The 15,378-nt window shown below is 38.4% G+C and overlaps 2 protein-coding genes across 4 annotated transcripts in view; one reads left to right on the top strand and one right to left on the bottom strand.

Annotated features, from left to right (window-relative positions):
* Positions 1 to 464: 464 nt before the first annotated feature.
* CCDC59 (coiled-coil domain containing 59) lies at positions 465 to 10,629 on the bottom strand. The gene is made up of 4 exons (XM_080810772.1): positions 10,048 to 10,629; positions 5,454 to 5,757; positions 3,240 to 3,339; positions 465 to 948 (listed from the first exon to the last, which is right to left on the bottom strand). The coding sequence occupies exons 1-4, from the start codon at positions 10,199 to 10,201 to the stop codon at positions 787 to 789; spliced, it is 720 nt and encodes a 239-aa protein (XP_080666898.1). The 5' UTR covers positions 10,202 to 10,629; the 3' UTR covers positions 465 to 786.
* METTL25 (methyltransferase like 25) overlaps positions 10,355 to 15,378 on the top strand; it is a gene marked incomplete at its 3' end in the record, with an annotated part of 136,483 nt that continues 131,459 nt past the window's right edge. Inside the window, exon 1 of one of the 3 annotated variants that reach the window (XM_080810769.1) lies at positions 10,355 to 10,646. In XM_080810769.1, coding sequence (XP_080666895.1) covers positions 10,388 to 10,646 — 259 coding nt within the window. In that variant the 5' untranslated portion in view covers positions 10,355 to 10,387. The remainder of the gene's footprint in view (positions 10,647 to 15,378) is intronic. The other 2 variants (XM_080810770.1, XM_080810771.1) reach the window with 2 other exon arrangements.

Here is a 15,378-nt window from a genome sequence, read left to right as displayed (position 1 = left end):
TTATTATAGGGTCCTTTTGTTTCTAATGATGATAAAGTAGCCCTTCTCACTTTGTAGTGATTTCCAGGAGGCAGGAGAAGCAGTATCCCAGTCTTTTCCCTCAGCTCACAAAGGCACCAAGGGAGACAACACCGCGAATGTTCAGTGACAACATTCTTCCATAATAGGGTCACACAGAATCTGAAAAGCTTACTTCTTGCTGTGACACTGCTCAGTTTCCAACATCATTCAAGATTTGACACCAACAAGCTATGTGCTTCCACTTAGAAGAATGTTTGTAAATACCAAAAGGAACTCTTACACCAAACTCTTACTTTTAAAGACCATGTGGTAATACAATGGGGGTAGAAGGTAGCTTCAGCATGCATGTAGCCTGCTTTCAGGTTTCTGAATTTAAAACCCTAACGGCTGATTACTAAATGTAAGCATTTCATTGAAATGATTCATTGAAAGCTGTGCTCTGTTAATTTCAAAACATTTTATTTCATCTGAAATTCATATGGTACAAAAATATTACATGCTTAAACATGTTCAAATAGAGAAGTTCTTTCAGTTTTTTGAGCCACCTTTCTTCAAAGGCAAATAAATAAAAAACATATTATGTAGAGCATACAAAGAAAATTTTCTTTCACAAGAATAAAAATATTTGGACATTTTATACTTAGTACAGCTTTGCAGTCTATTTTGTGTTAACAAATTTAGTTAATTGTTAGGAGGCACAGTACAAATACAAAAGAACTCAGTAGAGGGCAGATATTTTTATCCTTAATTAAGAAAATATCTGATTTAATTTTTTCCTTGTATTTTTTTAAGAAGATACTCCATTTGTAAATTAAAGTTTGGCTGGCCCTTTTTAGTCTTTTTGCTCAGTATTTTGAATGCTTCCATTTTCTTCTTTTTATAGAGCCGCTGAGCTTCTTCTCTCTCTCGTCTTCTCTTCTCAAATTCCTAAAATTATTAACATAGGTAATTTCCATTAGTAACAATCAATAGACATATTTCAGTAATTGTGTTGAAATAGCTATCACCATACAAATGCTTTAGGCTTGTCTTATATTTTGCAAAATGGGAGGGCTTCCCTGTAACCAAAGTAGTGTACCCTTTGCCTTTACACTATAATGCATGCTGTAACACAGAATAATATAAATTTATTACAAATTTTTAATTCTTTAGATACAACTAAAATTAGAGCACAAAGGAAAGAAGGCATATTTATGTAAGATTTCATCATTTAATTAATCTTCTAGAGTTAGAAGAGACTTTAAAGATTATCTACTCCATATAATACAAAAATCTTCACTTCCAGAATATCTGGTATTTTTTTTTTTAACTTGCCATTTGACAGATTTAATTCAGGAAACATTTACTGACTATACACTAGGCAAAACACTGCTAGGCATTATGATTTTGGTTAAGAATTATCATGTTCATTTGATTTGCTAAGATAAAAAGACTCAAATTCATTTGAGCATAAGAAAAATAATTCAAATTTATATGTAAACCTGAAAAACACTACTTGAAATGCAGAACATTTTACTAAATTAAATATGAAAGTTAAATGAAGGTTCTTAAATAATGCAATATGTACCCTGCTTTGTAACTTCCCTGGTAACATATACAGCCCCCAAATGACACAGCGTGTATTTGCATGGTAACATAATTATCAAAGTGCCTTCCCATAAGAGCATATTCCATTCTTGTAAAACTTTCATGCTAGGCCATTACTTTCATCTTACAGATGAGGAGCTGATTCTCAATGATATGGAAAGTGACCTGCCCCAAATCCCAAATACTCAGTACAGCAAGTCTCATATCTAGATCTCGTGAATTCAAAGTCTGATTAGCACTCAAATTTCTGATCTCCTATGGCTCAGTACATCATTTATTTTATTAAGCACAAAAGTTCTAGAACTTATGAATTAAGGTATGTGCAATCTAGTTTACCTCTCAGTTTCTCTAAACAAAGTTAAAAAAAAGTAAATGAAACAGTCTTACCATCTATTATGGGTGCTTCTTTGATTTCTCATGATTGGGCATTACAGCTTTTTATACTGACATTCAGTATCTGCAAGTTCTAAGAAACTGTCAATTTTCATGACTACAAAGCCCTAGTATTTATAAAGAAAATTTTAAAAGGATACTAAATGTTTTACAGTATAATGGGCTTTACCTTATCTGGTATACTATTTACAAAGGTGGCAGATGTCAGATGGTTGGTTAGAAAAGAATATAATGTAACTAACTATGAAACAAATGTCCAGTACTTACATAGAGAAATGTTTTTGCTTCACCCTAGTCTACCAGTTTAAGAATAATCACGAGAATTTTAGATGTTAAACTTCTAGATTTCTTATACAAATTCTAAAGCTAAGACATAAAATAAATTATGTCAGTATGATCTTTAAAGTAGTTTGATTGATGTGATATCCTTTTTAAAGTGACAGATTAATAAACCTTCAATACAAAAAATAAAAACCACAGATTAAACAAAATTTTGTTGAATCTGTGGATAATTTTATTGTACTCATTTGAAAAAGACTTTTAATTATGGGTTTCTGAATAATAAAAATTGGTAATTTTTTGTTAATCTAGGAAGCTTTTTAATAGGCAAGATCAACTCTTTAAAGAAATATTTTATTCTAACACCTCCCTCCGATTTTTATTTCAATGTAAAATTATGATAATCATCTACACTTTCCTTAGTAGTCTTAAATTTTATTATACTAAGAATTTCTTGAGGCAGTTGTTAAAAGTGCAACTTCTTGGACCATACCCTTGAAAAATGTTGCCCCATATGCTCACAACCTTTAAAATCCTATTCTTGCGGTGACTAGGTGGCTCACTTGGTTAGGGGACTGCCTTTGGCTTAGGTCACGATCCTGGAGTCCTGGGATCCAGTCCCGCACTGGGCTTCCTACTTGGTGGGGAATCTGCTTCTCCCTCTGACACTGCCCCCTCTTGTGCTCTCTCTCCTTCTCCCTCTCAAATAAATAAATAAATAAATAAATAAAATCTTAAAAAATCCCATTCTTGACCAAATAGTTAGTATCTCTTCTCAAAGATAATATAAACAAAGAATTTGACTGTTGAAATTCTCCAGCTCTGCTCAAACTACTCATTTATTCAGCAAATATTTACAGAGGACATACTATATGGACATACTAAGAGACACAGCTTTACATACAGCTATGTTTAGAATAAATTTCAAAAAAGGAGTTTAGTATTTTAAAAGATCTTACTTGTTTCTTAGCAGCACGCTCAGCCTGTACTTGTTCATACTCTTCCTGTGCTTTTTGATTCGATGTTTTCTTTTTATTTTTCTTTGAAACAGTAATGGAGCTTTTAAAGATAAAGATATGTAAGTCAAAGGATTAAAAAAGTGACATAACCAAAATTATGAAGTAATTATGTCAAATATAGTACTTACACAGTAAAATCTCAGTGACGCAAATTAAGAGCAAGGAAGAGAGGTTGGCAAAAAGAGAACAAAAATCTTATAGTAAAATGTCCAAATAACATGCTAAATATAGTTACAGCTTTCAAGATATAATTAAAAAATGGTAAATGGAGAACTCTTGGAGAAATATTAAACCAGAGACAATACAAAAAGTTTTGAAAGCTCCTGAAATGTTAACAAACAGGAAACCAGCACAATGGCAGAAATGACAGGCTGGAAAAGGCATTAAATTGAAGGATGTGAAAGAAGTTACAGATGAAATGAACTTTAATCCAAAGTGCTTTGATCATCTCTTAATTCATCTACTCAGTCATGGATGACCACTTCACACTCACTCCTTTTTTTTTCTCTTCGCAGTCCATTAACTCTTTGCAATCTGGTGTTTGCTCTCTCTAATGAACAGTCCATGCCACAGTCATAACCATCACCATGGCTTCAGATGCCACATGGATGCAAGGTCAAAATCCTAGTAAGGGTTATCTATTAAAATCTTTCCAAAGTTACCAATGATTACCTAGACCATAAATTCAAAGACTTGGTCTTAGTCCTATTTTTCCTGGACTCTACAGTATTTGAGAGATGTCCAATCCCTACTTTGCACAACTTTCCTCTGCTGACTTCACTGTCTCTGTATTACCCTCTTTCTCCAATTATGACAGTTCTATTTAACTTTTTCAATGCCTTTTTTCTGCTTTTACCTTAAAGTAAGTAATCTTTAAGAATATGACTGTTACTTTCATGTGTCTCATGATTTAACCTTCACCTCAGTTATTACCAGGAATGATAATCTACATTTGCAGATTGCCAAAGGACTGAAGTCTACATTTCTAGATTTGCCAGAGCTTTACATTCATTACTAAATAATATGATGCACAAACCTACTAAAAAAATTGAATTTTAATGTCTCTGTCTCTACGTCTATTACACTTTTTCCTAGGGCTTTGTTTCCTGTTACTTTTACCACAAATAGTTAGCAACTTTAAAGCACAGTATTTTAGTGAACTAAAATGTTACAGTCCCAAGTAACAGCTGGATTTTCTGCTGGCTTAGGTTTCAACAGTTTTTTAACTTGAGATATGTGTAGAGAAAGCTTTGTAAGTTAGCTCTTATAAAACCAAAGTGTTATACAGTTGTGCCATTTGTTTTTTAACTGTGACCAAGTCCATGTCCTCCAGAAACAAAATCCAGAATAGAATTAATAGCAGCAGTTAACATCCATGAAGCACTTCCTACTTGCCATACGCCTTTGTAAGTACCTTATATAAATGAACTCACTTCCCAACAACATGAGATGGGTCAGAAATACCATGGGATCTCTGTGAATAATCCATTCTAGAACTGTAAAACATGGCAGCTCTGAATTACATACTAATTATTATCATTTCTATTTCAGAGAAGAGGACACCAGGTACCAATATGTGTCCAGCTCCAGAGTCTGGTACTAACCACTACATTATAATACCTCTCAAAAGTTAGGTTTTTTTTAAAACATGTATTAATAACAGGAGTTAACCATGGTTTCAAAAAATTAAATATACTCAAGAGGCTGAAACCCAAAACCCAGATCTTTTCATTCCAATTTCATTACTTCTTCCATTAACTGAAACTAGCCTAACGCATTCATTTAAGCTAAAAGAAAGCTTCCCTGAAAATATTTTTGCATAATCCACGGTGATTTCTATAACTCCTTAAATAAAAAAAATTCCAATTCCATAAGCTGTACTATAATCTATTTCATAAAACACTGCTTCTATCTACTACAAAGGATCTGAGGGGTGCCTGGGTGGCTTCGGTTAAACATCTGACCCTTGGTTTCAACTCAGGTCATGATCTCATGATCTTGCGACTGAGCCACATTATGGGTGGGCTCTGCACTCAGCAGGGAGTCTGCTTGAGGTTCTTTCTCCCTCTGCCCCTCCCCCTTTCCACTCACACTTTCTCTCTAAAATAAATAAACAAATCTTAAAAAAGGATTTGGAAAGAAGACAATACCTACTTCATTCTTGCGCTACATTGTTCTGCTGACTGAGGCTGCTCAAAACTACAATATTCTGACAAAGTTTGGTCGCACTGTTCCTTTCCCAAAGGCTGATCAGCTTGTTCTTCTGACAAAGGCTGTTCAACTTTTCTAAGTTGCTTCCTGAGTCTTTTCTCTTCAGCTAAATAAAGATGTTTCAGATGCTCAGGGTATCGGTCTGTGAATTGGGATTCCTGTGAGGTTTGGGCCTTCTTTTCCTTCCATAACAATTTCTTGTAATTTTGCTGAATCTTCAGCTTTCTTCGGAATGCAAAGCCTTGTCCTATTGAAGAGTATCAGTCATAAATTACTTTCTCAGAAAATAAACTGCAGGAAAAAACGTAGCTGTTAATTTAAAAAGGAAAATTTCTTACATCATCACATTCAGAAGCTAGAATTACACCAATTTGCTTTAAAAGGTCATTTGAAGAAAACAAGTTTAAGGTAACGGAATGAATAGTATGTTGGTCCTTTTCAAAAACACCTGGCTAACATCAGTCATGCACGCTCAGTGATAAGCCCAAAGAAGAGAAAATGATTAGTGTTGGACAAATCCAATTTACCACACCCAAAGTCAAAACAAATTCTTTAATTCACCTAAAACAGTTAATCCTCATCTTCAATACTTAAAAAAAAAAAAAAACCCTCGTATCAATTATTTTACCTTAGAGAAATACTATATGACTTATTTTCTAAAGTAATTCCTACAAGAGAGATGCTCTATGGTTTTCTGGACAGCTAGCAGTTATGAGAAAGCTGAACTTACTAAAGACTTATACAGCCCAAATGGAATTCAAGGAAACTTGCTGACAGCAAGACAAAAACACAAACTAAAGCGAAGCAAAGATCAGTAATAAAAGACTGGAATGCTTTGGACCCATAGATGCTCCGCTTACGGTTTCACCGGAAAACTCTAGAGAAAAAGAATTCTGATTAAGAATGGGGTTAAGCTGGCCAGACTTATCAAAAAGAAAAGAGAAAGGACGCAAATAAATAAAATCATGAATTAAAGAGGAGAGATCACAACCAACACCAAAGAAATACAAACAATTATAAGAACATACTATGAGCAACTCTATGGCAACAAATTTGACAACCTGGAAGAAATGGATACATTTCTAGAGATGTATAAACTACCACAACTGAACCAGGAAGAAATAGATAACCTGAACAGACCCATAACCAGTAAGGAGATTGAAACAGTCATCAAAAATCTCCAAACAAACAAAAGTCCAGGACCAGACGGCTTCCCAGGGGAATTCTACCAAACATTTAAAGAAGAATTAATTCCTATTCTCCTGAAACTGTTCCAAAAAATAGAAATGGAAGGAAAACTTCCAAACTCATTCTATGAGGCCAGCATCACCTTGATCCCAAAACCAGACAAGGATCCCACCAAAAAAGAGAATTACAGACCAATATCCTTGATGAACACAGATGCGAAAATTCTCACCAAAATACTGGCCAATAGGATCCAACAGTACATTAAAAGGATTATTCACCACGACCAAGTGGGATTTATTCCAGGGCTGCAAGGTTGGTTCAACATCCGCAAATCCATCAATGTGATACAATACATTAATAAAAGAAAGAGTAAGAACCATATGATACTCTCAATAGATGCTGAAAAAGCATTTGACAAAGTGCAGCATCCCTTCCTGATTAAAACTCTTCAAAGTGTAGGGATAGAAGGCACATACCTCAATATTATCAAAGCCATCTATGAAAAACCCACCGCAAATATCATTCTCAATGGAGAAAAACTGAAAGCTTTTCTGCTAAGGTCAGGAACACGGCAGGGATGTCCGTTATCACCACTGCTGTTCAACATAGTACTAGAAGTCCTAGCCTCAGCAATCAGACAACAAAAAGAAATTAAAGGCATCCAAATCGGCAAAGAAGAAGTCAAACTATCACTCTTTGCAGATGATATGATACTATATGTGGAAAACCCAAAAGGCTCCACTCCAAAACTGCTAGAACTTATACAGGAATTCAGTAAAGTGTCAGGATATAAAGTCAATGCACAGAAATCAGTCGCATTTCTTTACACTAACAACAAGACAGAAGAAAGAGAAATTGAGGAGTCAGTCCCATTTACAATCGTACCCAAAACCATAAGATACCTAGGAATAAATCTAACCAAAGAGGCAAAGAATCTATACTCAGAAAACTATAAAGTACTCATGAAAGAAATTGAGGAAGACACAAAGAAATGGAAAAATATTCCATGCTCATGGATTGGAAGAACAAATATTGTGAAAATGTCTATTTTACCTAAAGCAATCTACACATTTAATGCAATCCCTATCAAAATCCCATCCATTTTTTTTAAAGAAATAGAACAAATAATCCTAAAATTTATATGGAACCAGAAAAGACCTCGAATAGCCAAAGGAATATTGAAAAAGAAAGCCAAAGTCGGTGGTATCACAATTCCAGACTTCAAGCTCTATTACAAAGCTGTCATCATCAAGACAGTATGGTACTGGCACAAAAACAGACATATAGACCAATGGAACAGAATAGAGAGCCCAGAAATAGACCCTCAACTCTATGGTCAACTAATCTTCGACAAAGCAGGAAAGAATATCCAATGGAAAAAAGACAGCCTCTTCAACAAATGGTGCTGGGAAAATTGGACAGCCACATGCAGAAAAATGAAATTGGACTATTTCCTTACACCACACACGAAAATAGACTCAAAGTGGATGAAGGACCTCAATGTGCGAAAGGAATCTATCAAAATCCTTGAGGACAATGCAGGCAGCAACCTCTTTGACCTCCACCGCAGCAACTTCTTCCTAGGAACATCGCCAAAGGCAACAGAAGCAAGGGCAAAAATGAACTATTGGGATTTCATCAAGATCAAAAGCTTTTGCACAGCAAAGGAAACAGTGAACAAAACCAAAAGACAACTGACAGAATGGGAGAAGATATTTGCAAACGACATATCAGATAAAGGGCTCGTATCCAAAATCTATAAAGAGCTTATCAAACTCAATACCCAAAGAACAAATAATCCAGTCAAGAAATGGGCAGAGGACATGAACAGACATTTCTGCAAGGAAGACATCCAGATGGCCAACAGACACATGAAAAAATGCTCCACATCACTCAGCATCAGGGAAATACAAATCAAAACCACAATGAGATACCACCTCACACCAGTCAGAATGGCTAAAATTAACAAGTCAAGAAATGACAGATGCTGGCGAGGATGCGGAGAGAGGGGAACCCTCCTACACTGCTGGTGGGAATGCAAGCTGGTGCAACCACTCTGGAAAACAGTGTGGAGGTTCCTCAAAAAACTGAAAATAGAGCTACCCTACGACCCAGCAATTGCACTCCTGGGTATATATCCTAAAGATACAAACGTGGTGCTCCGAAGGGGCACGTGCACCCGAATGTTTATAGCAGCAATGTCCACAATAGCCAAACTGTGGAAAGCGCCTAGATGTCCATCAACAGATGAATGGATAAAGAAGATGTGGTATATATACACAATGGAATACTATGCAGCCATCAAAAGACATGAAATCTTGCCATTTGCGACGACGTGGATGGAACTAGAGGGTATCATGCTTAGCGAAATAAGTCAATCGGAGAAATATAACTATCATATGATCTCTTTGATATGAGGAAGTGGAGATGCAAGGTGGGGGGGTTTGGGGGGAGGTAGGAAAAGAAAAAATGAAAAGATGGGATTGGGAGGGAGACAAACCATAAAAGACTCAATCTCAAGAAACAGACTGAGGGTTGCGGGGGGGAAGGGGGACGGGAGAGGGTGGTGGGGAAATGGACATTGGGGAGGGTATGTGCTATGATGAGTGCTGTGAAATGTGTAAACCAGACGATTCACAGACCTGTACCCCTGGGGATAAAAATACATTATATGTTTATTAAAATAAAAAATTAAAAAAAAAATTAGAAGTCTAAAAAAAAAAAAAAAAGTCAAAAAAATTCAAAAAAAAAAAAAAAGAATGGGGTTAAGTCGGGGGAGACACTTAAAAGAATTACAGTTAGCAACACTAACTCTTCCTCCCATTCACAGTTCTGGGAAAGTCTAAAAAAAAAAAAAAAAAAGTCAAAAAAAGTCAAAAAAAAAAAAAAAAAGAATGGGGTTAAGTCGGGGGAGACACTTAAAAGAATTACAGTTAGCAACACTAACTCTTCCTCCCATTCACAGTTCTGGGAAGCCCACCGCTTCAGCGGGTTTAAGAATGGCCTCCTCTGGGACGCCTGGGTGGCTCAGTTGGTTGAGCAGCTGCCTTCGGCTCGGGTCATGATCCCGGGGTCCTGGGATCGAGTCCCGCATTGGGCTCCTTGCTCGGCGGGGAGCCTGCTTCTCCCTCTGCCTCTGCCTGCCTCTCTGCCTGTGCTCACTCTCTCTGACAAATAAATAAATAAAATCTTTAAAAAACAATTATTTAAAAAAAAAAAAAAGAATGGCCTCCTCTGCCCTAAGGGGGGCCGGGTCTGGTTCCTAAACCTTTCTTCCCTGCTTCGACGGGTAGCGTATCCTAAAATTTAGCAGGCCTTAAGATTTGTAAAAGGCTGTCTTCTTACATACCCTCGCGAACGCTCCCCACGAAGGCCTGCGGGTGATTAGATCGCCAATTCCTCTGCTTCACGTTCTTACTCTTGAATCCGACCGAAGAAACTCCTTGGCTACGCAGCCCCAAATCCTCTGCCGACCACTCGCCAAACCGCCTTACCGGCGCCATGGCACACCAACCAGGTCTCCAGGAAAACGTAACGGACGCTGTTAAAATACGTCATGAGACAAAAGCAATCCATCACCCAACTAATGTCCAAATCGGAGTTCTATTCCTCCGGTCTTTGTTACTTACGACCGAGTCCTTGCCTTGCGGCTACGTTTGCGCCACCTACAGCCCCGGAGGGTGAGCGTTATGGCGGCTTCTTTCCCGCTCCCAGTGACCCAGGACCTGTTCGCGTTGCGTGCCAAGTTGCAGGAGCTGCTGCAGTTCCTGAGAAAAGCCCTGTCCATTTCCAATGCACATACGGTGGACTTCTACACGGAGTCCGTGTGGGAGCAACTGGTCGACTTGCCCCCGGAGACCGTGCTGGGGGTACTGAGGAAGTCAGTGGCAGAGGCGGAGGCCCGGCCCTTGGAGGCGCGCCTCCTGGCGGAAGCCGAGAGGCGATCAGGTAAAGGGCAGGTGGGCGGGACGGGCAGCGAGGAGAGCCGGTCCCGCCTAACAAAGCGTCTCCCTAGCGTTAGAAAAGCGGAAACAGGTGTGCGGAAGGGCGGGCGGAGGCTGGCTTGGGGGCAGCGGAAGTGGGGTCAGGTTCGTGGCGGGGTGGGCCTGGGACGTTCTTCCGGTTAATCGCGATCGTCCCTGAGTCCTTCTGTATTTCCCAATTTAAAAAGAACAGGAAATCGCGCGCGGGGGTGGGGGGGGTGTTGTTTGAGTAATTCGACAATTTCTCGACTGGAGGGAAACAAGCGGAACAATGCTTATAGATTCCTCATGGGAACGGCGGAAGATAAATCAACACTTAATGAAACACCCCCAGGATAATTCAGATGATGATGGCCAAGAAAAAATAAGAACAGTTAAATGTGATAGCGGTTGTGTGGGAGGCTGCTTTAATTCAGGTGGTCAGAAGCATGCGAAGGCGCCAGCCTCCTGGGAGCCACAGGAGAGGATTTCAGGTCCTGAGAACCGCAGAGGCACAGAGGAGCGGGGCTGGTTGAGGTTCGGGAGGAAAGTATGAGTAGCTAGAGCCCGGCACTGGGAAATGGCAGGTGTGATCAGTGTGATGGGAAACCTTCGGAAGGACTTAATCTCACATTTGAAAAAAATAATTTTTATAGTTATTTGGTTATTTGAAGAACAGACTAATGGAGCAACAACTGAGGCCGGTTAGAAAGCTTTTCAGTACTAGAAGAAAGAGATGATTAGATCAGGGATTAGGATGGTAGTAGTGAAAAACTGGAATATGTACTAGTTCGCTTGAAACTGTTACAAAGTGTCTGCTATGTGCCATTAATTTTCGTAGGCTCTGGGGTTTCTTGCCCTCGAGAAACTTAGATTCTGCTAGGGTGAGGCCCATTTTAGAAAGAGAATGATGAGAGGACACCGTTAAGAGGCTTCTGGGATTTCTCTTACTTTGCACCTTGCCCTTGGTAGTGAACTTTATTCACTGAGCATTTTCCAAAACGCAAAGTACCACTAGGGGGGGACTCCTGTAATAGGACTTGGTAAATACGGGTTTCTTTAAAGTTACTGTTTCTTGGGGCGCCTGGGTGGCTCAGTCCTTAAGCGTGTTCCGTTGGCTCGGGTCATGATCCCGGAGTCCTGGGATGGAGCCCCACATCTGGCTGCCTCCCTCTGCCTGCTGCTCCCCCTGCTTGTGCTCTCTCTCTGTCAAACAAACAGGGAGAGAAGAAGGAAGGAAGGGAGGAAGGAAAGAAAGAAAAGTTACTATTTCTTGTTGAAAAGTTAGACATCAGTTTCCTCTTATAATACCCGGTACTTACTCTGGGTAATAAGGACAATAAGAACTTATACTGGGTAATAAGGACACACACAGTCTCCCAAGTTGTGTGGAGACTGTGTGTGTCCTGTAAACTGATGTATTTGTAGCACCTAATGAAATACCTGGCTTTGTACATTTGTTGAATGGATGCATTAATGAATGACTCATGATAGCTTCCCAAAAAAGAAAGGAAATTGTAATTAAATATGAAGCCCAAGAGTTTCATATTGGGTTTCACAAAATGGAAGAATTAAATTGTTTATATATCCTTATAATAGGATTATTTGATATTTATTATTTACCCTGCAGTGTGCTAAGTATTTTCTTGCATATTTTCTTTTTCAACATTTAACATTTAACATTTAACATTGAGCGTATATCAGGCTTGCAAGATGGGTTCTATTTTCCCCCATTTGTGAAATTGCAACCTGAAGCAGTTTGCCAGGGTCACAGCAATGGAGATTCAAACCTGGGTCATCTGAGATTTCTACCGCTGTGACAAAAGTTTACTCTGAATTATTCAGGAGTGAATTACAAAGGCCATTTATTACAAAACCAATGTTTTTGTGATATGAATACATTCCTTTTTGTTTGTTTGTTTCATTTTTATTGTTTCCCCTTTAAAAATATAAGAATTGTTTTGTTCAATGCTGTATCCCTAGTTTGATGCGCAGTCAGCGTAAATGGTTAATAGTATTTGCCAAATGAATGAATTACACCACTTACTCATTCTTTTGGGGCTAGGAATAAAATACTACTATCTTTTGGGAAAACCTTACAGCCAATTTTTTATTTATCCAATGATGGAATCTAGACTACCCATTGTTTACTTTTGAAATGTTTCTGGCCCTGCAAACTTTTATGCAAAATAGTCAATTGTACAAATGGCCAGCTGCCTTACTATTAAAAAGAAGGAATTTTTATAATTCATGTTTGTAAGGAATACTAATTGTTGTTCACACAGATTAAAGATCGGCATTTTCTCTGTCACTATATGAGGTCTGTTTGTGTCAGAGAAGAGCAGTTTTTGCTCTTTGAACATATTTGTGTCTTATTAAAGCTTACATCACATGGTTGCTATGTACAGCATAATTTAGCAGTTAAATTTTTAGGCTTTTGTTCAGATGTGGTTCAGATTCCAGTTCTACTTCTTACTAGCTCTTTAACTTTGGGGAGGTTCATTCATTCAGCAAGCATTTACTAAGTGTCTGCTGTGTGCTAGAAGTACTTTCCTAAGACCTAGGGAAATAGCAGCAAATAAAACAATCAACAACCCCTATCTTCATCTTGCTTGTATTCTGGAAGGAAGAGAGTTTTTTTTTTTTTTTTTTTTTTTTTAATGCCACAGAGAAAAATCAAGTAGAAAAGAAAGGAATAGACAGGGGCAGTGCAGGAGGAAGGTATGTTTGCAATTTTAAATAGGTTGTTACAGCAAGAATTTATGTAGATAACTAGAAAAGGAACCTGGATAAGGAGAAAAATGAGTCATGAAGCTATCTGAAAGAGAAGTGCAAAGGCCCTGAGGTAGGAGCACGTACCTTGTGTTTAAGGATCACCAAGGAGACTGGGTGCTCATTAGGGGCTCCATTAGTGCCCCATTAGGGGCTCACAAAAATTATCTGGTTTTCTGCTGGTTCTGTATGAGGAGTTACAAATAAACATAATTCCCAGAGCTGCACTGAGCTAATGCACAGTGTGTGAAAGTACACTAGCAGATGTTTGGCCCAATCATTTGGTGTTTGGGGAGATGACCTTGTTTCTGAAGATCCTGAGTGTAGCTATGTTAGTAGATTTCACTTACCTGGTGATGGTATGGCCTGGTCAGGATCCTGGAAATTTCTTCTCCACTGTCCATCTAAAAAGAACTAAAGAGAAAATACTTAATTCTCTAAAATAAAAACAAAAGATGTTGAAAACAACTATATTTTATGGGTATAAATTACAACTATTGTGGATTGAATTGGGACCCCCCCAATTCATATGTTAAAATCTTAATGCCCGTTTTGACTGTATTTGGAGATAGAGCCTTTAAGGAGGCAGTTAGGACTAAATGAGGTCAGTATGGGTGGAGCCCTAATCCAACGGGAAGAGGAAGAGACACCAGGAGGGCACACAGAGAAAAACTATATGAGGACACAGTGAGAAGGCAGCCATCTGCAAACCAAGGATAGAAGTTTTACCAGGAACTAACTCTGCCATCACCTCTATCCTTCATCTTCTAGAACTGTGAGAAAATAAATTCCTGTTGTTCAAGCCACCCCATCTGATATTTTATTATCACAGCCAGAGCAGACTAATGCAGTGGGCTTTGCAGATAATACTGTCAGAGTTCAAATCCTGGCTCCACTTCTTGTTAGTTTTGTTAATTTGGACTTCAGATCTTTGTGCTTTGATTCTTTATCTGTAATAGGGATAATTATAGTGCCTATTGATAGGGTACTACGAAAGTAACATGAGTTAATACAATAATGCCTAAGAGATAACAGCACTTACCCCATTCATTTATTTGACTCATGTTTATTGAGCACCTTCTACCTACCAGGCTCTGTTCTAGGCACTACAGTTATGATACTGGATGCAATAAAATTCCCACCACATAGAGTTTATGTTTAAGTGAGCATAGGTGTATAGTAAACCATATGTGTATATGGTACCTAAGTAAGTGAGATCAATGGCGGTAAATACAATGAGGGAAAGCAAAGCAAGGAAGGTAAAGTGAAGATGATGGATGTGTGATAGAGAGAAATGCTATTTTAGATTGGGTGACTGGGAAAGTCTTCTCTAGCAAGACAAAATTTGAACAGAATTTGAACAGAAACAAAATTTGTTCTGTTCAAACAAAATTTGAACAGAAACTTGGAGAAAGTGAGGGGAGCCAGTCATGCAACTAAGTGAGGGAAGAGTGTTTTAGGCCAAGTGAAGAGCAAGCTGGAGTGTGCAAGGTGTATTGGAAGCACAAGAAAATGGTCCAGGTGAGACTGCTGAGATAAGGTGTGAGAGGTGGTCTGGGGCAACTTTATATAGGACTTTGCAGGCCATATGAGGGCTTGGCCTTTACTCTGAGTGAATTAGAATGCTCTTCAAGGATTTTTTGGGGGGGTTTGATACGTGATTTATGTTTTAAAGGTATGACTTTGGCTTCTGTGTGAGATTTGTAATTCCCCAGGATGTGCACAGCTTAGGGGGCAAAAATGAGAAGCTTGATTGAATTCGTGTATTTAAGGAAAGAATTCAAGGCTTGTAGAGCAAGTGGAAATTTAGGCTGGGGAATCCTGGAAACCAAGGTAACCACAGAGAGGGAGAACCCTGCAATCTGACTATAAAATCTTCCCAAATCCTTGTCTGACTGCTGAACTACACAGGTTCTGGAATACCCTCAGGGGGCAGGCTAGTAAAC

This window comes from Martes martes, assembly GCF_963455335.1.
Source record: "Martes martes genome assembly, chromosome: 8".
Taxonomy (NCBI): Eukaryota; Metazoa; Chordata; class Mammalia; order Carnivora; family Mustelidae; genus Martes; species Martes martes.
The sequence above is the reverse complement of the archived record's forward strand: the minus strand, read 5'-3'. Positions and strand labels throughout refer to the sequence as shown.